We start from the raw sequence: 22,262 nt of genomic DNA, 5'->3' as shown, positions 1-22,262 counted from the left end.
ATTTATTATCTTATGTTTCCTTTATTTAAATGATGGTTTTGTACGGCACAGTTCACCAAATGCACACACAACCAGCAGATAAATAGCAAGGAATCCTCTGTAGGTTGCTTCTAGTTCTGTGTCTCATTATGTTTTAAGTGTATGAAGAGCAAGAATTTCCCATGGCAGATGAAGGACTGAACCATAACACCCACACTACATTTTCATTTTGTAACTTAGACCACGAATCCTGCGAGGTTCCAAGGGGTTAGCTACAGAAGTGAATAAACAGGTTGCCCAACTAAACTGATAAGAGAAGCTGGTGAGAAAGCAGTGGGGTGGCTGCAGGAGACTTTCAATTTCCACTTGCCTAAAGTTTGATGCGGCCACAGATAAATCCACAGAAGCAATGCCAGTTTGAGGCAGAGGATGTTGGGGGGGGGGCGTTGAGGCGATTGGGGGTAAGTGACACATACATGGAGCAGAGTGAGGTGCAAATAGGTCAGGAGGCAAAGAAACCAAATCTGATGTTGACAGTGAAGTTTGTGATGGTCATAAGATATTAAGCTCTGAGACAACTTCTTTACCTAGAAAGCTGTGGTAGGTCTTGGTTTAACATCTTGTTATTTCAAATGCCTGTTGTTTTGAGGGACATAACTGTCACTAATCACAGCAGATGATAGGGTTTACCAGTTGATTTTTCCCCCCATAGATGGTCACAAGGTTATGTTATGTTTTTCAGGGGTGAAGATATTCTCACCATCCTTACCAATGTGAACTTTGAAGTAAGCAATAAGGATGACAAGAAAAATATGGGCAAACAGATGCCACAACCTACTTTCACACTGAGGAAAAAACTCTTCTTTCCCCTTAATTGATGCTATTGTTTAGTTGCATAACTAAACAGTAATTAAAATGCTGCTATTTTATTCTTTCTTTTTTTTTCTTGATAGCTGGAAGTCAAGAGAATGGGAATCAGGACAATATAATTTTCATGCAAATTCAATCTAAATCTCTGGCTTTGCAATAGCTAGACAGTCATAGCTGTAGGCATGATTTTAATTGTATCTTTAATTTGATGAGAAGGTTTAAAAATGAACTTGTAGTAGATACAAAAAGTATAGTAAGTTTAAAAGAAATGTCAAAGATCACTGAGGGGGATATTTGTGATCTGATCTGGCTAAAAAAACCCCTCATGTGTTGAGGTTGAGGGTATAATGCTCCCACATCCAGCCTGATTGCTGGTGGTGAGTGTGACAAACTATCCCAGAAACATGTGAGCTTCTTCTCCTGCACCATGAGCTGACTTTGCTTTTCAGTGCTGAAAGACACCACTGTTTAGACTTAGATTTCAAAAACCTAAGCATGATTTTCCTTGTTTTTATTACTCATAAGTACAGTATTCAGCTCACTTTTAAGAGGAATGATGTTAATTGGATATTGGGCTTCCCTGGTGGCGCAGTGGTTGAGAATCTGCCTGCCAATGCAAGGGACACGGGTTCGAACCCTGGTCTGGGAAGATCCCAAATGCCGCGGAGCAACTAGGCCCGTGAGCCACAACTACTGAGCCTGCGCGTCTGGAGCTTGTGCTCCACAACAAGAGAGGCCACAACCATGAGAGGCCCGCGCACCGCAATGAAGAATGGCCCCTGCTTGCTGCAACTAGAGAAAGCCCTTGCACAGAAACGAAGACCCAACACAGCCAAAAATAAAGAAAGAAAGAAAGAAGAAAGAAAGAAAGAAAGAAAGAAGCTTTCATTAAAAAAAAATTAATAAACAGAAACCTCTGTTAAATAGAGTAGGGAAACCAGAAGTTTATTTTAGATCTGTTGCTTATTATTTTGTCCATTCCCTCTGCTGAAGCAATCACCATGTTTTTTTGATACCCTTACCTTAAAATACAACTCTTGGCTCATGTGACTTTTCTAGCAATAAAATTTATTATTCTTTATTCAATAAAATTTATTCAATAAAATGTATACTTAGCCCTGGGGCAGAGCTAGGCTTAAGTGTATTTGGGGGACAGGGGAACCTGCCAGCAGAGCCCCAGTACTAAACAGGGGGAAGGACGGGTGTAGGTCTTACACAAAGTTCTTCTTCAGCATCGTGGTGCTAGGGGTGGATAGGGAGGCAACCCCCGGGCTCACAAGATAAGTCTGGACTGAGCTACACTATGAGCAGCTAAATTCCGGTCTTCCAAAACTGCTCGTAGCATCTTAGCATAGACTCTGGCAACATGGGATGAGCGTAGTACGAGTAGCTGGGAGTCCGGGTGATGACGTGGGCTATGCTACACCAAGATTCCAGGTAAAGACTCAGACAGGAGCAGCTCCACACCCCATTCCCCAGCCTTGACTCCAGGGTCTTCATGCTACCTCCTGGGAGTCCAGGGTGGGAAGGGCTTTAAGGATGACCTTTCCCAGGGAGTATCTGCATTTATATGAGTGATTTGTGAATATCAACTAAATCTGATCTGAATTGTGTTGGGCTAGGTTGTGGAATAGGTTTATAGAGCCCCCAATTCTACCTCAACTAGTCCTCTAGGTCAGGGAGCAGTTTCCAGAGATTTCTCTCTCTTTTTTCCATTTATGAAGAAGCTCAGTGGAGGTAGGAAAGTGTCCTATAGGGCACTATGTATGATCCAGGCTCTGTGCTAAGTGTTGGAAATATTTAAAAAATACACAGCAATATATGACTGTATCAAATCAACATGTTGTACACCTTATATCAATTAAAATATATCTCAATTGAAAAATATATCAAACATGGCTTCCTCTAGGGGGGACGTGGGAGTATGGACTGTGTTGCCCCTCCCCCAACAAGTGAATATTTGAAACTAATTCAAGAGCTTTTTTTCTGGAACCTCGGGGTCACCTGTACCCAGAAAACAAGTCTGCAATCCTACAGATGTCCACAAGCTCGTTCCAGCACATGATTGCCAAACTTGCAATCAGTGAGTTCTGGAGGGTATGGTTGAGACCCTCAGGTGGCTAAACTACATAAAAGACTCTATCCTTGTTGCACTTTCTTGAAGACTCCAGGCACCTTTCCATTCAGGAGTCCAGCCATGCAGCTCCCCCATCATCCTTCGTGACTTCAAGGCTGCCTTCCTCAAGTTGAGACCAAACTTAATGCTAGTTTCTTGGTGCATCTGTCATCAAAAAGTCTAAACTTTCTGTACTCACTTTGCTGTAACAGGATCTTTTCCCACTCCTTCTCCCATTCTGCCTTCTTCTCTGACCACTTCTCCATTCCATCATAAATGCTGTCCTGTGGAGGTACAAAGGTACCATGAAGAAAAGCATCCTGAAAGGCTGCATCCTGGCCTGAGGCTCAGCCCTGAGCCCTTTGCAGCTTCCCTCACCTGGGACCCTTGCTGGGGGCCCCATATGGTGACTGGTGGGAGTCAATTCCAGCCCAGTCACCCAAGAGCCTGCAGAACCCTAAAGATCAAAGAGAACTCTGCATGGCGTTTGCCCTGTTGGAACTGGGCTTCCTTTGAAGACAGGCAGTTGAGCATGTTGCAGATGCTCCTGTCAGCTCCCTCTGAACCATGAATCACTCATCAATAGCACAGGGGGAAACAAGGGAAATGCCAAGTTGTTTTTTTTTTTTTATCAACTGTCATTGTTTGCCTGGGACTGAGTTGTTTCCTGGGACTCCAGACTGTCAGTGCTAAAACCCGGAAAGTCCCTGGCAAACCAGGACCAGTTGGTCACCATAGGATGGGGGGCTTGCTGGCCCAGCCCTTCCCCTGTCCACTTCCCCCCTCCCACTCTCTCATCCCCCTAGGATGAAATCCTGCCCTAATTCTGGTTTCCTGGGGCTCCATCAAATTAGCTGGCTAAGTGGATGGGCTGTGTTCTGAGGTACCCCCTACCCTGCTTGCTAGAGTCAGTGCAGAGCGACACAGTCCTTTTGGGTGGCAATTTGGCCAAATGCATCAAAGACCTTCCAAGTGTTTATCCTTTTTGACCCAGTACTTTACTAAGATCAAAGATGTTACAAAGTACAAATATTAACAGTGGTTGTCTTGGGGTGGTGATAGTTCATTCTTTTTGTTGTTGCTGCTGTTGTTGCTGTTGTTTTAATTAATTAGTTTTATTCTTGGCTGCGTTGGGTCTTCGTTGCTGTGCGCGGGCTTTCTCTAGTTGCGGTGAGGGCGGGGTACTCTTCGTTGCGGTGCGTGGGCTTCTCGTTGTGGTGGCTTCTCTTGTTGTGGAGCACAGGTTCTAGGCATGTGGGCTTCAGTAATTGTGGCACACGGGCTCAGTAGTTGTGGCTCGCAGGCTCTAGGGCACCGGCTCAGTAGTTGTGGCACATGGGCTTAGTTGCTCCGCAGCATTTGGGATCTTCCCGGACCAGAGATCGAACCCGTCTCCCCTGCACTGACAGGCAGATTCTTAACCACTGCTCCACCAGGGAAGTCCCTGTTGTTGGTTTTTGAATTCCCATTTTTTAAAAAACAATGAGCAGGTATTACTTTTGTAATGACGAATGTATTTTTCAACTGGCTCCTTTAGGGTCTGGGTGACTGACATGTCCTGCATGGCTGCCATCACAGTCCGCAGGTTCCCTCTTCTCCTTGAGGGCCACTTAGGTTCAAGGAGGCTGGGAATTTCAGGAAATGATTTTCTGGGCAAGAGCTCTAGATTCATTTCAACGTCATCAACCAGGAATGAGCCTTGCTTCTCTTTCTCTCATAATCCACCAAGGAGCTCTGAATCTCACCTGATATATATGAAACATATTCTTCAGATACTTATATTCCTTTCCCATATCCTCTGGACAAAAGGAAAACAACAGGGTCATCATTATTCCTCTGAAATACATGTTTTCAAATTCAAATGAGAGCTCTCCTGCACACCGTCCGTACCTCAAACTCATCTTGTCGGTGGTGAAACCATGGTGTTGCCTTAGCGATCACTCTGGAAGTTTATTAGAAATTTAGATGGCCCGACCCCACTCGAAGCCTGCTGAGTTTCAGAGGCAAGGCTCAGTATCTGTCAAGAATATGCTTCTCAGGTGATTCTGATGCACCCCAAGTATGAGGACTAATCCCTGGGGGCAAACCTACAACTGAAGGAAAAACAGAAGCAAAACCTTCTCTCTTTTTAAAATAACATTCCTAGTGTACCTTGGTTTTGAAAACAATACATGTTCTCTTTAGAGAACTGGAAAACCAGCAAGGTACAAATATCATCTTTTAAAAATGTAAGCTAAAGGAAAATAAGGAGATTATAGAAATTCTTCTCCCTGTGGCGATTAGTCTATAAACTCAGAATTCTGAAGGGTACACACTTTGTCCTTCCCAAAGGCAGCATAAATAATGGGATAAATGGCCCACACAACCCTTACAGGTTTTAAGGCCACACAAATCACAGTGTGCCTGTTAGAATTTAATGAAACACCATCATTTTACAGGTGAGGAAACTTGTTGAATTGGAACAGTATTACGTTTGTAGACCTTTTAAATATACTTTAAACAGTGCTTTCACATTCTTATCACTCTGATAAAGGCAGGTATTCTTGTCCTTGATTCCTAGATGGGGAAACTAAGACTTAAGGAGATGAAGGGACTTGCTCAGACCCCAAAACTTGGCCACAGACCCTTCAAACTTCTGGGGGTAGGGAGGACATTGCTTGACATGGTTTCCCTTTTTTCAGTTTCATTCTCAACCACTTGCTCTTCCTGGGCTTGAGAAGGAAACCTTGAAAGCCTAGGCAGAGTCCACCCGTGGCCGTGGGTGTTCCTCTGCCCTAGATCTGCAGGGTCAGCCGCTACCCCTTCATCAGGGTCATTCTCCCAGGTCCCAACCGTACCTAGTTTATCCTGGGCAGCCAACTTCTCTGCCTTCAAGGCTGCTTTGTAGTTTTTCTCCAGCTCACTGAGCTGTGCTGCGTGAGTCTCCTCGAGCTCCCCGTAGGACCCCAGGAGAAGGCCACAGTCATCCGTGAAAAGTTCACCTGATCCCACCTCCCCTCCCTCACGCAGGCAGCTGGTGGGCAGGCTGTGGGGCCCTCACTTCCTGACACATTCTCCTGACATCCATCCAGAAAAGGGTGAGGAGATCCCTGTTTTCACCATCCACTATTTTGCATGGAGACATCAGGGGGCCATGGATGCCCCCCAACAGCACAGTCTTTGCTTACAATCCTTTTGGGAAACTGTGGGCTGATTAACACGCAGGATAATTTTAGAGCCCAAGGTCTCTCCAGCCTCCATTCCAGGAGGCAGATGTCGGCAGTGTTCAAGAGGAGTGTTAAAATAAAAGGCCATATGGGACTTCCCTGGTGGTCCCGTGGTAAAGAATCCGCCTTCCAATGCAGGGGACGCAGGTTCAATCCCTGGTCGGGGAACTAAGATCCCACATGCCGCGGAGCAACTAAGCCCTCGTGGCTCAACTAGAGAGCCCGCGTGCTGCAAACTACAGAGCCCACGTGCTCAAGAGCCCACGTGCCACAACTAGAGAGAAGCCCATGTGCCACAAGGAAGAGCCCGCATGCCTCAGTGAAGATCCCGTGCGCCACAACTGAGAACCGACGCAGCCAAAAATAAAAATAATAAGTAAATAAAATAAATAAATATTAAAAAAAATAAAATAAAAGGCTGTATGAGCTGTTGAGCCAAGAAAAGACACGGAGGAACCTTAAATGCATATCGGTAAGTGCAAGAAGTCACTGTGAAAGGGCTACAGGCTGTATGATTTCAACTATGTGACATTTTGGAAAATGCACAGCTACGGAGGCAGTCAAAAGATCAGTGGTTGCCAGGGGTTAGTGGGGAGAGAGGGATGAATAGGCAGAGCTCAGAGGACTTTTAGGGCAATGAAATTATTCTGTATGATACTATAATGGCGGATACGTGTCACTAAATATTTGTCAAAACCCATAGCGTGTACAGCATCAAGAGTGAATCCTAATGTAAACTGTGGACATTGGGGGATAACAGTGTGTGTCAGTGTAGGCTTCATTGATTGTAACAAACGTCGCATATTGGTGTGGGATGTCAGTGATGACACAAGGTTGTGCAGGTATGGGGCCCGGGGGTATGTGGGAATTCTCTCTACTTTATGCTCTTTTTTCCTGTGAACTTAAAACTGCTTTAAAAAATAAAGTCTAGGGGCTTCCCTGGTGGTGCAGTGGTTGAGAGTCTGCCTGCCGATGCAGGGGACACGGGTTCGTGCCCCTGTCTGGGAAGATCCCACATGCCGCAGAGCGGCTGGGCCCGTGAGCCGTGGCCGCTGAGCCTGCGCGTCTGGAGCCTGTGCTCTGCAACGGGAGAGGCCACAACAGTGAGAGGCCCGCGTACTGCAAAAATAAAAAATAGTAAAAAAAGAAAAAAAAGTCTATTAGTAAATAAGTCAATTAATTAAAAAAAATTTTAAAAAGCAAGTTTGTGACACTTAGGAAGACTTCTCTCCAGCAGGACAACTGGGGCTGCTCTGGTGCCCAGCAGGAGGTGTGGAAGGGGACTCTTGCTTTTCTCACTCTCACAGAAAACACACCTCCTTTTTCTTCCCCTTGGTTTGTCTCTACAGCTCTGGCTCCTGCCCTTCCCATACCTTCTTCCCATTTTGCCCAGACTTGACCTAGTAGCCAGGGACAGTAGAGGTGAGAGGAAGAAGAGGAGAGGCGTGGGGAGAGACCAGGCTGGGAACAACAGTAGTTTACCATGAAAACCTCCTGGAGAACCAAAAAACGGCTCTTCTCGGCAATCAACTTAAAGGGAGATTATAATTGAAATGAAATTTGGATGAGAAATTACAAAGCCAGGAATAACCTTCTCCGGGCTGTATTTTAGTGACCTCAGATCAAACCATTCTGCTCTCCAAAGACATGTCTCTTATCTCCCCTACCCCTCGCCACCCAGTTCCATTTGGCCTTGTCTGAAATCCCAGTGAACTGAAATCCTGCAAGGATGCAGGAGCCTTAGGACCTTCAGAACACAAGAGCTTGTGCCAGAAAGTGTACCTCCTCTTGCTTTCAAAGTTCTTCTGCATCTCAGCACAGCGGAGATCCATTTCATTGGCGAGCTAGAAACGAGGCTGGCATTTACAAGACAGGATTGAGGACCCCACTCCCACTCCAACCTGCAACTTCTGAGAAGCCTTCCCATTCACGGGGTATGCCCCTCTCCCCAAGCCTCTCCCGTTGTGTTCGGCAGTGCCAGAAAGCACATCGTTACTGAGGGAACGGGACAATTCTTGCCTCGCTCTGCATTGTCTGGTATGTAATCAGTTCACAAAGGGTGCATGGAAACCATCCCTTTCACTATTTTGTGGGCAGGTCTGCCCTCTTTGGCTGGACTGTAATCTCTTTGTAAGATCATGGCCTTCGGATTTTTGGATACGTAATTCAATTGAGCAATCGTTGATTGTGCAAAGGGCTTGACCTGGAGGAGCCAAAGAGGCCTGAGACTCAGACCCTGCCTTGATGAACTTAAAACCAGTGTTAATAAGCCCTCATTGGCAGGATGGCTCTGTTTCCGGAGGCAGGAAGTGCTCAGTTCCAGGTGAACCTCCCTTCTAACACGCACATCGGGTCCTCTGGCCAGTGCCTCAGGAGGAATAGACACTGCCAGCCGAGACAAGGGCTCGGGGCCAGCACACCCCCCCTTCTGCACAGTCACACAACAATGTAGGGTGTTCACAGCTGGGAGAATTTTAAGAATCCCAATCTGAGGTCCCTCGATGGAAATAATCTCTAAATATGTCTTCAGCAGGGCCGATGCTTCAGTGACTGAAAGTGTGCCTTTTGCCCATTAACCCACCACAGATGAGGTGAGTGATCTCATGCAAATTATTTAACTTCCTGAGCCTCAATTTTGTAGGAAGGTGACCATGAACTTGCCAGGGTTTTCAGGAAGGTATAGGAATGAATCCTCAGAAGGGAAGGTCTCAGCCTGAGTCCTATGCTGGGTCACTACAGGATTCAGACACATCTGGTGTGTATCAGAGGGCGAGGGGCTGGCCTGCTGGGAAGTCACCCTTCACATGTGGGTTCGGTAACGGCAAGTGAGGCGGGGCCGGGGGGTGGTGCTGGTGGCAGGAGGGGATAGGCAGATGGGGAGGAGAGGGGAGGAGTTGGGAGGAGATCTAAGGATGGGTCTGATGTATCATTGCAGTCCAGGCCACCAGACACCTCTGCTTAGGGCGGAGAAGAAAAGTCTGTGATAAAATGAATGGTGAATTTTAAAGGGAGTGTTCCCAGAATCCCCAGGGAACATGAAGAGTGCAAACGGAAATGAGCAGGTTCTGGAGAGTGGCCTATGGCAGCTTCACCAGCAACAGGAAGTGGTACTGGAGGCTTCTGGGCAGCTTTTGAGCAAAACTGAAGTCCTGGTCACGCTGGTGCGGTTACTAAGAGCCTCAGCAAGGTCTGAAATTTAACTCACCGCACAGGCCACAGCCAGCCCTGCTGGAAATGGCTGGCACCCCCTAGTGTGGAAAGGATAGTGGCGTTGAACATGCCAGAGGCTCCCCGAGAACTCCCGGAAATTGAGTTAGGCCTAGAGGAGGGACTTGAGTTCTTGCAATTATGGGTGAGGATGGAGTCAGGGCTGTTGCCTGGACAGCCTGGCTCCCAGGAGGAAGGTGCTTGGCCTTGCCTGGAACATAGCAGGTGATCTGAAACTACTGGCCTTTCCCCTTCCCAAAGAGATGTCGGTTAACTCAAGGGCCACTCACCAGTTTTTGGGCAGAACGATGGGCTCTGTTCATTTGCTCTATTATCGCTGTCAGCTCTGAGATCTGTTCTTCGAGGTCAGTAATGATAGCAGTCCTGCGAGACAAGTAATCTGTGATCCACGCAGCTTCCATGCCGTCCCAGTCAGGGCCCTCCCTGGGCATGGCTGGCTCTGGCCTGGTGAGAGCCAGGCAACGTTCTGCACCTGCTCCATCACCATGGGGGGTGGGGGGTAGGGGCAGAGGGTGGTTCGGAAGAAGGAATTTGGCAGTAGGGTGGCTGCGCCTCACACGGAGCCCTTTTGGGTAATCTGGCCAGAAGTGAGCAGGGGTGGTTTTGTGACCCACTGACTAGAAGGGAAAGAGGAGGATGCCAGAAATCTATTAGGATTTGACCTTGACTCGGTAAAGATACTTGAAATGGAGGAGGGAGAAATTCACAGGATTAGGAAATTAGGTGGAGGAATAGGATTGAGGCAGACAGTGACTCATAGACAAGGAATGGGCCGGAAACAGGACAAAGGGGATTTAAGAGTGTGGATTTCAGAGTAGATTTACGGAATTTGTGTTTCTGAGTCTGGGGACTCCATGAAATCTGTGAGGTTACTCAGCTCTGTTCGGCTGAGCTGGAGTGAACAGGGTGGCAGGCAGTGCAGCAGAGATGAGGTCCTTGATTCCTGAGGGTGAGGAAAGAAGAGAGAGGATGTAGGAGGAGATGGGGAAGGAGGAGATATGAATGAGAGGTTTAGCAGGTAGCGCGAAGAGGATGTGGGGACTGACTTTACATGGTCCCGGAGGATAGAGAATGGGTGGGCCTTGAATGACAGAGGGGGTGTCAGCATGCCCAGCCGGGATGGAATCAGACCAGAACCTTCCACGCTGCACCTCTCAGAGGCGTAAACTGAGTGGTATCTTTCGACTTAATGGAAAAGAGATGCAGGCTCTGGCCTCCCAGAAACCCTGACCTTACTCTCAGCTCTCACCGTTCAAGTTCAGACTATTTTCTGAACATTGCATCTACTCATTACCTCCAGAAACAGCTAGTCCCCTTTAGTGTGAGGGACACCCACCCAGTCATTCTCCAGATCAGCTGCCTGACTCGTTTGTATGCCTGACTCAAACGGGCTCAGAGCAGAGAGGTGGGTGCGGAGAGGAGCCGGCGCCATGCTGAGGAGTGAAGGGATGCCGTGGACTGGGCGTCAGGTAAGGGGTTCGTCCTCGAGGCCAGGCCGGGGTGGGGCTGAGGAACTGGATGCGGGTCCAGGGACATTGCCTGGAAGTCCTGACTTTGTCCATGTTCTCTGATTCTGAATGCTTTTTCCTAGCAGACATCTCGTCTCCCAAGGTGACGCAAATCTGCTCCCTATTCCGAACGAAGTGGTAGCCAGGTGACACGTTTATTATTTCCTGGGCCTCGAGGTGGAAGATAAGGTATAGTGCAAGCCTGGAGTGCTGAGATTGCTCCAGTCTTCTGCTAGTGCCCTACTCACATCTTAAACACAGACGTGTGAGGTGGGATGCCCGGGCCCAAGTTCCGCCCGTGCCCTCCCCCAGCTTAACCTCTCTCCTCACCCCCAAGCGCAAGACCCGGCTGGCTCCTGAGCGCCTCCATAGGCCTCTCAAATTCAGCATGTGCACAAGCCAGCCGCTGGCCCCTGCCACCGCTCTGCTTCCCAGCCCACATCCTCCTCTGCGTTCTCCTTAATGGCCAGAGGCCAGGAGGCGGCCAGGCATTGTGGAAACCGCTCAGGTTTTGGAATTAGATGGGCCCGAGTTTAAATCCTGGCTCTGCTACCAACCATAGTTATTCAACATCTCCGTGCTTCAGTTTCCTTATCAGAAAATGAGGATAGGGCTTCCCTGGTGGCGCAGTGGTTGAGAGTCCGCCTGCCGATGCAGGGGACACGGGTTGGTGCCCCGGTCCGGAAAGATCCCACACGCCACGGAGCCGCTGGGCCCGTGAGCCATGGCCGCTGAGCCTGCGCGTCCTGAGCCTGTGCTCCGCAACGGGAGAGGCCGCAGCAGTGAGAGGCCCGCGTACCACAAAAAACAAAAGAAAACCCCCAAAACAACACCAGCTTGTTATAGTTCTGGAGGGCAGAGTCTGAAATGGGTCTCTCTGGGCTAAAATCAAGGTGTTGGCAGAGTTGTATTCCTCCCGGAGCCTCTAGAGGAGAATCTATTTCCTTGCCTTTTCCAGCTCCTAGAAGCTGCCCCTGTTCCTAGTGGCCTTGTCCTCTATCTTCAAAGCCAACAACGGCATCACTCCAACCTCTGCTTCTATCGTCATGTCTCCTTCTCTGACACTCTGACTTCCTCTTTCATGTGTAAGGACCTTTACATTTGCATTAGGCCCACCTGGATAATCCACGTTGATCTGTCCATCTCAAGGTCAGCTGATGAGCAACATAATTCCATGTGCAAACTTAATTTTCCCTTGGCAAGTAACAGAACAAAGTGGTGGTTTCCAGGGATTAGGACATGCACTTCTTTGTGGGCGGAGGGTGGTGGTGGTGTCATTATTCTGCTTACTACATTCATCATCTCTGCTGCTTCTCTGAGCTCGTTTCCCAACACTGTTTCCTCACTTCCTCCACTCCCCCCACATGGGCCTCTTTGCTTTCCAGGAAAAGATCAGACGTGCCAAGCAAGTTCCCACCCAGGGCATTTGTACCCACTGTTCCCTTGGCCAAGAGTGCTTGCCTGAGGTGCCAAAGTGGCTCCTGCTGGCTTTTTACACAGGGATTGCCCTGACTTCTTGGTATAAAATAGCAATCCCACCCTATGCCTGTGTTATTTTTCCTCGTAGCACTTGTAGATCTTGGATGGATTAACATGTTTATGGTCATCTCCCTGCCCCTCCCCACTAGAATGTGAGTCCCTGAGAGTGGAGACTTTGCCGTGTTCACTGCTGTCCCCCTGCACCTGACTCAATGTATAGCAAATAATAGGTGCTCAATAAAAATTTTCCAAATAAATAGAACACAAAGATTCATGCAAAGGCCTAAAGCTAAGTTACACATCTAAGCTTATTTATAATTAAAAACTTATGGATTAAAAACTTTAATTGATGAGTAGAAACAGAACTGCGATCTACAGAAAACCTTAGACACGGTAATCAGGAGAAGGGTGAGTAGCACCATAAATCCACGGGAGGCTCTTTGCCAAGGACGTGTATTGGGCATCATGCCCTTTGAGGTCAGGGAATGGCTTTCTGGGGCACTCCCACTGAGAGCTCCTTTGAAGTGACCTTGAAAGCTGTGGGATCAGAGGACCACAGAACCCACTTGTAGGAGCTGAGGTCTGGGAGGAATCCCATCGGGTTCTGGCATTTCTCTGACATACCTGGCAGCAATTAGCTCAAGTCAGGAAGGGCTGTGAAGGCCAATGGAGATTATTTTATTCACATACCTTGAACAGCTCTGTCCCATGAACATGAAAATACTTACTTTGGGGCAATAACAGATTTTGTTATCAGTTGGGCATAATTTTGTTTTTTTGAAGCCGGAGGAGGAGGAGTTAGCCTGAAAGTGAAAAGGGAAATAACGAGAAAGAGAAAATTGGAAATTCAGAAACCAGGTTTAGCACTCCCCAGTAAGGGAGATCCCCACAGTGAAAACAAATTGGAATATATGGTCTGACAACAGGAATCTTTAAAAACAGGACGATCTTGGGGAACCTCAGGCTGAAGGCCTTGGCACTTGTTCACTGACCAGGGGTTCCCGGGCCAGCAGCACAGCTCATCCCCTGGTTCTAGAAGCTCTTTGTCCCCCATGGAGCGGCAGCTGCCATGGGCCCTTTCCCTGCTGCGCTAATTCTGAGACTTCCTCATTGAAAATGACACTCAGCCCCGGCATCACTGGCTAGAGCGCTGTGCAGCCTGCAGGCTGTGGAAAGCTGGGCTTTCTGGCCCTCTTGGGATTTTGCTGCCAAGTTGACTGTTTCAGAAATCTTGTGAGAGAAAGCTGGCTGTAATGGAGCCCAAGCCCCCAGGCTCCACTCCATCCCGGGTAGTCCTTACTTGGATTTCACTGGGGAGGTCTTTCTTGGTGGCCGAGGGGTCTCGATTAGTTTCCGTGGTCCCAAGTTCCAGGGATCCCAGCAGGGGCAGTAGACGAGAGGTCAGGGGCCGCCTTGGCTGCTAGGTCAGGAGGCCCTTGCTGAAATGGGAAAACGGCAGCAGAGTCACAGTGTTCAGAGTCAGAGCAACAATACTTAGAGACAAATTGGGAAGAACCCAGGGAAGGCCCAAAGCACAGATGACAGATTCTGGAAGTTGTCGATGTGGTACAGAGTCTTGACTATAGAATAACACCTCACCCCTTGCCACCTAGGAGACTTGACTTGAAAGCAGTTTCGCATTTGATGTAGTTGAGTGCTTACTATGAGTCAGATCCACAATAAGTGATCAGTTATTGTTATGCCAACTTTACAGATGAAGATAGTGAGGCTCAGAGAGGTCACGGAGGTAGCAAGTTGGAAAGCTGGAAACAAACACAAGTCTATCTGACTCCTAAGCACTTGCTCTTCCATCAGGTCACACTAGCTGTCTCTAAAGCGAAGAGGAATCCCTACAGCAAGTCCTTCATAGACCTTTCTGGAAAATCAGGTCTGTTAGTCAAATTATAGTGCAAGCAGATCTTTCAGTCTCTCTTTCCTGGTCACCTGCCTGAATTACACAATCAAAACTCTTCTTTCTTGACTCCATAAAAACAAAACCAATAACAAAAACCCCTGTTACGAAGGTTTGCGTGAAAGACAACTGTCAGATAAACATGGAGCCTTGATCACACTTGTTTATCTTCTTTCTTTTCCAGAACCCCACGAAAATGAGAGTAAAGATTAAAAGAGATTTAATTCCACAAAAACAAAGAGAATGACAGAGGAGACAATATTGCACAGGCGATGTCAGTACATGCTTGGCACCATAACTCCCTCACTTAGCTTCCATAGGAAACTGCAGCCTACGTGCCTGCAAAGGGCGTACAAACCAGCAGGAACCAATTTCCAGGTGGAAGCTCCCTAAGACTCAGGATTGGAACTGGTAGATTATCTGATGATTCTGATGGGTATTTGACAGATCTGTTGGAGCACGTGGTAGGTCAAATAATGTCCCCCCAGCAAAAAAGTCTATGTTCTAATCCCTGGAACCTGTAAATATGTTACCTTACGTGCCAAAAGGGGCTTTGCTGCTGTGATTAAGGATTTCCCCCTCAACCCTGCTTTTTTTCCCCTCTAGTTTATTTTTTATTGAAGTATAGTTGGCATATAATATTATATTAGTTTCCAGGATACAATATAGTGATTTGACATTTATATACATTACAAACTGATCATGATAAGTCTAGTAACCATGTCACCTTGTAAAGTTATTACAGTATTATTGACTGTATTCCATAGGCTGTACATTACATCCCTATGACATTTATTTTATAACTGGAAATTTGTACCTTATGATCCTCTTCATCTATTTTGCTCAACTCCTTTTTTTTTTTTTTCTTGTGGTATGTGGGCCTCTCACTGTTGTGGCCTCTCCCGTTGCGGAGCACAGGCTCCGGATGCGCAGGCTCAACGGCCATGGCTCACAGGCCAAGCCGCTCCGCGGCATGTGGGATCTCCCGAACCGGGACATGAACCCGTGTCCCCTGCATTGGCAGGCGGACTCTCAACCACTGTGCCACCAGGGAGGCCCTATTTTGCTCAACTCTTTACCCCTCTCCCCTCTGGCAACCAGTTTGTTCTCTGTATCTATGAGTCTGTTTCTGTTTTGTTTTGTTTGTTCATTTGTTTTGTTGTTTATTTTTTATGTTTTAAAGTCATTATTAAAGTTTTTATTGAAAATAACTCACGTTCATACAGGTAAGGCCAATATAGTGTGTTATCAGAATAGAATAAATCAGAGTTGCTTGGCTGGTTAAGGAGTCACATGGAAAGACTGGCAGGAAACTGAGTTTAAAAACAATGTAGATAACTAAAATATTTTAAAATGTTACATTAGAATTAGAAATGTTATACTAAAAATATACTAGAATATACTAGAATTTTTGCAAAAGTGAAAAAGGGTGTTTTGTTTTTTAGATTCCACATGGAAGTGAAATCATTCAGTGTTTGTCTTTCTCGGACTTATTTCACTTGGCATAATAGCCTCTAGGTCCATTCATGTTGTTGCAAATGACAAGATTTCATTCTTTTTTATGACTGAATAATATTCCATTGTATATATATGGCACATCTACATTCATTCATCTGTTGATGGGTACTTAGGTTGCACAGCAAAGGAAACCAACAAGACGACAAGCCGACCTACTGAATGGGAGAAGATATTTGCAAACGATATATCTGATAAGGAGTTAATATCCAAAGTATAAAAGAACACATACAACTTAGTAGCAAAAAAACCAAACAATTCGATTAAAAAATGGGTAAAGGACCTGAATAGACAATTTTCCAAAGAAGATATACAGGTGGCCAACAGACACATGAAAAAATGCATAACATCACTAATCATCAGGGAAATGCTAATCAAAACCACAATGAGATATAGCCTCACAACTGTCAGAATGGCCATCATCAAAAAGACAACAAGGAGCAAGTGTTCACAAGGATGTGGAGAAAAGGGAATCCTTGTGCACTGTTGATGGGAATGTAAATTGGTGCAGCCCCTATGGAAAACAGTATGGAGGGTCCTCAAAAAGTTAAAAATAGAACTACCATACAATCTAGCAATTCCACTTCTGGGTATTTATATGGAGAAAACAAAAACACTAATTTGAAAAGATATATGCACCCCCCTATGTTCATTGCAGCATTATTCATAATAGCCAAGATACTGAAGTTAAGGATCTTGAGATGGGGAGATTATCTGGATTATCCGTGTGGGCCCAAGGTAATCATTAGTGTTCTTTTAACAGGAAGGTGGGAAGGTCAGAGTCAGAGAAGAAAATGGCCAAGTAGGAGTGATTGAGGTAGGGGCCATGAGCCAAGGAATGTGGGCAGCCTCTAGAAGTTGGAAAAGGCAAGGGAATGATTCTCCTCTGAACCTACAGAAGGAATGAAGTCTTGCCGACATCTTGATTTTAGCTCTGTGAGACCCATTTCAGATTTCTGACCTCAGAACTAAAAGATAAACTGGTGTTTTAAGCCACTAAATTTGTGGTAATTTGTTACAGAGCACTTGTAATAGGAAACAGAAAATTTGGGGAAAAGTTAAAAATAGAAACATAGACACCTGAGAAAATTAAAATTGCATAATTACTGCAGGCTAACAAATATTGCATAAGAAAGTAAATAAACTCACAGTAAGGAACACTCTCATATATATTAATGTAAACGCTTAATATTGATTTAACCAAAAAGTGATTTGTGACTGCACTGGAAGATTGGGGGTGGGGGTGGGATGGAGAATGTTGGCCCAACGACCAGGTGACAGGGCCACTGTATCTAGCTGTCCGTGTTCCCCTTTGCTGGGGGCCTGGTCAGGAGGTCTCAGGGAGACAAGGGAAGGAGGTGGGTGGAGCACACCAGGTGAGAAGATGGTGCCACAGGGGACTAGAATTCAGGTAAGAATCTGAGAGGAGCCTGCAGCAGTAATAAGACAGAAGCTCTGCTTCTGTTTAGGACCTTGTATCTGCTTCCTGTGAGAATGGGGCCGATCCTGAACTTGGGGGTTTAGAGGAGTCCCTGGGGCAAGAAGTGAGAGGCTGGGGCAGGCCAACTCCCAGCAAGTGCCTTCCCTATTCCATTTCTTGTCGGCCCATCTGGACTGAGCAGTTCTTCAAGGCCTGGATCCACCATGTCATTCTCTGTGCCCCCAGGGAGCCTGGCAAAGCAACTTGTCCACGACAGGTATTTGATAAATATTTGTTACCTGACTAATAAACTGGGTGGCTCTAATCACAGGGAGCAGTCAACAAGGAGAAAGGAGCTCCACAAGTGAAACTGTACAGAAGTAAATTATGGTACAACCACTCAGTGGAGATTATATAGTTTTTTTTTTTTCTTTTTTTGCTGCACCACGTGGCGTACTGGATGTTAGTTCTCAGACCAGGGATTGAACCCATGCCGCCTCCAGTGGAAGCAGAGAGACTTAGCATTGGACTGCTAGGGAAGCCCTATATAGATTTTAACTGACCACTTTAAAGCCTGTGGAAGCATGAAGAAATGAGTATGAACCAAGATATAAAATAGTGTGTATGCAATGAATACAATTATGTAAAAGTTTGTACCAATATGGACAAGGGTTAGAAAAGAATATATTTAAAAATGAAAATTGGGCCAGAATTATAGTTTTTCTTCCCCCCTCCACAACATTCTTTACTAAAATTTTCTTTGGGTTTTGGAATCAGATGGATCTGATTTGCATGGAAGCTTCTCCACTTATCACCTGTGGGACCTCAAAAAATGTACTTTCACATTTCTGAGTCTCAGTTTCCTCATCTGCAAAATGGGGACAAAAATTCATGCCTCCTCATTGTGCTGTTGTGCACATGAAACGAGACCATGTCAGGAAAGCTCTTGGCACACCGCCTTGCATACATTACATTCTCAAAAACTGGTAACTGAGTTTAGGAATATTATGAACCCCAGTGGCATTTTGTTTATAGAAACTTTTATTTCTAAATTTGTGGGAGAATAGGTTTATTTTTGTGTTTCTGTTAAATTGAAATATGCTTATTGTAAAGAAAATCATAACACAGAAGAGTCTAAGGAAGTAAAAATTCTCCAAAATACTAACATCTAGAGATGACCACTGAAAATATTTTGATTAATATCTTCTAGAATTCTCTCTAAAGAAACAGATTTATATAGTTTTCCATAAATGAGAACAAACTCTACTTACATTCTAGATGTGCCTTTTTTAAACAATGTCATGAGCTTCTTTAATGTCAGTACCTATATAAATATATATATAGTATATATATAGTATAATATATATATATAGTATATATATTATATATAGTATAATCATATAATCTTTATTTTTTTTTTGCGGTACACGGGCCTCTCACTGTTGTGGCCTCTCCCGTTGTGGAGCACAGACTCTGGACATGCAGACCCACCGGCCATGGCTCACGGGCCCGGCCGCTCCATGGCACGTGGGATCCTCCCGGACCGGGGCACGAACCCGTGTCCCCTGCATCGGCAGGCGGACTCTCAACCACTGTGCCACCAGGGAAGCCCCCATATAATCCTTTTTAAACTTAAGTTTACTATGGAGAGATTTTTTAAATGTACAGAAGTAGAAAAAAGAGTACAGTGAACTCACACATCACCTAGCTTCAACAATTAGCAATTTGTGGCTAGTCTCATTCATCTATACTCAGGCCACTTTTCTAACACTAGATTATTTTAAAAGCAAATCTATAATTTTAATTATACCTAAGACAGATCTTTAAAACAAGCCTGAGATTTGATTCTATATCATCCTGACTTTGTAAATTTTCCTTCTATGAATGTACCTGTTTATATTTTTAGCCAGTTTTATATTGATGAACATTTGGTTGTTTCCTTTTCTCACCAATGCTTAGTGCATATTCTTTTGCTCTTAAAAAGTAAAGGCCTCTCCCTCCAAATACTCGTGGGGATGACACTCAAAATAGTTAACAACCGGTAAGACAAGACTATGGAACAATCAGTATAGTCAAGGGTTATAGGGATGGAACAGGGTGGAGGACCCTCTCCCATCCCCATGCCAGGTATTAAACCCTTACCTGCTGAATCCTGAGGAGGTATGTGGGTGCCAGGGGAGGTGTTGGGGTAACAAGGTGGCAGTCAGGGCATTCAAGGGGCTTGAACAATGTATATGCACAACCAGTATGGTAGTATTTCAATATATCAGTAACTGCATACGAGCTAAACGTCAGCCCTCTACCTCTGTACCCCCCCCCCAAGAGGGAATCACTGTTAACAGCTTTTTGGTTACCCTTCCAGAAATGTTCCGTAATCTTTAAAATTTTGTACACAAGTGAGAACATACACACTACACCATTTCTGCTTTTTAAAAAATTTTTAATATATAGCAGGCTATCTAATAGATATTTCCATATCAGCATAGATAGATCTGCTGCATACAGAGTGGCTTGATGCGCACCGTATGGCTCTAAACACAGGGGTGTGTGTGGTGGTGATGGGGTTAGGATTCTTTCTCCTCATTATTTTCCTTTCCTATTTCTCTCCCTGATGATTTTGCCTGAGGATCAGTGGACCGAATGTGCCAACTGGTGACTCTGTAGTCACCAGTGAGCCAGCTGAGCCTCCAGAAAAAATTATATGAAACATCTTCCCAAAGGGCTTACCTTGGACTGCCCAAAGATTTGTTTTTCCCATGTGGCTCCTCTCCAAGCCAAGAGTCTTAAAGACACCACAAAGTTATAGAGAAACTGTTTCGCACCAACACAAAATCAGAATTCATTCTAGGTCAAATCCAGAGGGTTCCGGAACTCGAGACTTCAGTGGTCATTCCAAGTGACTGAAATGCCAGAGCAGAAAATCCACAGTATGTGTGCTGCAGAGAGGCAGGCTTCCAGTGAATCCTGTCAAAGTCTTTTACAAAGGCTGACCTGGTATGAGCATGAATTTCCCTTCTAAAGACAATCCAGTTTGAGTCTTTCAGTATTGCAGTGAAAGCCAAACTAGAGCAGAAAGTCACCCCTTCGTTCAGACTCTTGACGTGGGCTTTGCGTTGTGAGGTTTGTCCTTGGGAGATGGAAGGGAAGATTTCTTTCTTTTATTGCTATGGAAACAGAACGGCAGCACCTCATTGGCTCAGGCACTCTGCTCTTTAAGAGAGAAGGCTGGAGGAGCAGCCATTAAGAAATTCTCCAAGATGTGAGACAAGATATGCTTAAGATATACTTTCAGAGGAAATAAAATTAAACAGCACTCCTAGGCTTAGTTGGCTGTGGCAGTAGTTTCCAGACAGGATCTGTGATGGGTTTTAAGTTCCTCTGTCATTTGCTCACAGAAACCTAAAACTCTAAAGTAAGCACTTTCTTCCTTGAATTTCAGGATTTGAAATCTATAAAAGTACAAATCCCCCAGGAGAGGAGTCTTTTTCAGTACCAGGAAATTCAGATTTCTTTTTTTCCCTAAAGAAAGCTTCTTTTCCTCATATTGGATTGGCCAAAAAGTTCGTTTGGGTTTTTTGTTAAGATGTTACCGAAAACCCTGAACGGACTTTTTGGCCAACCCAACAGAAAAAAAATGCTTGCTTAAAAAAAGACCAGTGGCTTTTATTTTTATTCTGCTGCATCTCACTGTTTTACACATTTTATAATAAAAAATTGCTTTAAATAATACCCTTGTTACATACTATTCTCATCTATTTAAAAAAATTTTTTTAAATAAATTTTATTCATTTATTTATTTTAATTTTAATTTTATATTGATAGTTGATTAACAACTATCATAGTTGTTAATAGTTGATTAACATAGCATAGTTGATTAACAATGTTATATTAGTTTCAGGTGTACAGCAAAGTGATGCAGTTATACATGTACATGTATCTATTCTTTTTCAAATTCTTTTCCCATTTAGGTTATTACAGAATTTTTTTTTTTTTTTTTTTTTTTTTTTGCGTTACGCAGGCCTCTCACTTGTTGTGGCCTCTCCCGTTGCGGAGCACAGGCTCCAGACACGCAGGCTCAGCAGCCATGGCTCACGGGCCCAGCTGCTCCGCGGCATGGGGATCTTCCTGGACCGGGGCACGAACCCGTGTCCCCTGCATCGACAGGCGGACTCTCAACCACTGCGCCACCAGGGAAGCCCTATTACAGAATTTTGAGCAGAGTTCCCTGTGCTATACAGTTGGTCCTTATTGGTTATCTATTTTAAATATAGTAGTGTGTACATGTCAATCCCAAACTCCCAATCTATCCCTTTTTCTTCTATTTAAAATGAAAGCTGATTATAAATCCACCAGATTGATTTCATGATTCACTGATGAGTCACACCCCAAAGCTTTTAAAACTTTGTTATAAGTTCATCCATTCATTCTACTCCACACTTACTATCTACTGTGTGCCAGGCACTGTTGTGAGGTTGGGTGGATACCTCAGTTTCTGGGATCCAAAGAGCTTAGAGACTAGTGGGGAAATGGACAGTTAATAAATTCAAGAAAAGCACAATGAAGCTTATATTGAGGGCTTCACCACATGCAGTGGGAGTGGATAGCTGGGATTTCTCTCTAGTTTAATGAGTCAAATAGTTTTAATCAGAGAAAGAATCTAACTAGCTTTGCATATTAGAAAGATAATTTTGACTGCAGTGTAGGAAAAAACAATTGGAAGGGCCAAGATATGTATGAGGGAGGAAAATCAGTTAGGAGTCTGTGGCAGTGGCCAAATGAGGGAGTAGCAGTGGAGATGGAGAGAAAGAGGACACAAGAGGTCTTGGTGATTGAGGGAAAAGGAGGAGGCTATGATGATTCCTGGGTTTCTAGCTCAAGCAATTGAATAGATGGTGGGGCCATATATTGAGATGGGAAAGTCTGGGGGACAGACAGGCTCAGGGGAGCTGGTCATGATTTCTTGGACTTGCTGAGTCTGAGATGCCAGGGAGATATCCAAGTGGTGAGGTCAGTTACAGAGCTTGTTACA

At 45.2% G+C, this 22,262-nt stretch overlaps 2 protein-coding genes across 3 annotated transcripts in view; one reads left to right on the top strand and one right to left on the bottom strand.

Moving 5' to 3' along the window:
- Positions 1-2,637, top strand: part of CASP8 (caspase 8) — a 28,832-nt gene extending 26,195 nt beyond the window's left edge. For both annotated transcript variants that reach the window (XM_082657916.1, XM_082657915.1), the window contains one exon: positions 722-2,637. In XM_082657916.1, the coding sequence (XP_082514042.1) occupies positions 722-857 (136 nt within the window). In that variant the 3' untranslated portion in view covers positions 858-2,637. The remainder of the gene's footprint in view (positions 1-721) is intronic.
- On the bottom strand, positions 2,161-13,784 carry FLACC1 (flagellum associated containing coiled-coil domains 1; the record flags this gene model as incomplete). Its single annotated transcript, XM_082658906.1, has 9 exons — positions 2,161-2,357; positions 3,165-3,249; positions 4,711-4,763; positions 5,803-5,900; positions 7,954-8,015; positions 9,669-9,762; positions 10,939-11,109; positions 13,115-13,189; positions 13,687-13,784. Coding segments are annotated over 9 exons (933 nt in total), but the record flags the coding sequence as incomplete, so codon positions are not given.
- Positions 13,785-22,262: the final 8,478 nt, after the last annotated feature.

The sequence above is a fragment of the Grampus griseus genome (genome assembly GCF_964374135.1).
Source record: "Grampus griseus genome assembly, chromosome: 7".
Lineage (NCBI taxonomy): Eukaryota > Metazoa > Chordata > Mammalia > Artiodactyla > Delphinidae > Grampus > Grampus griseus.
This window is presented reverse-complemented; position numbering and strand designations above follow the sequence as displayed.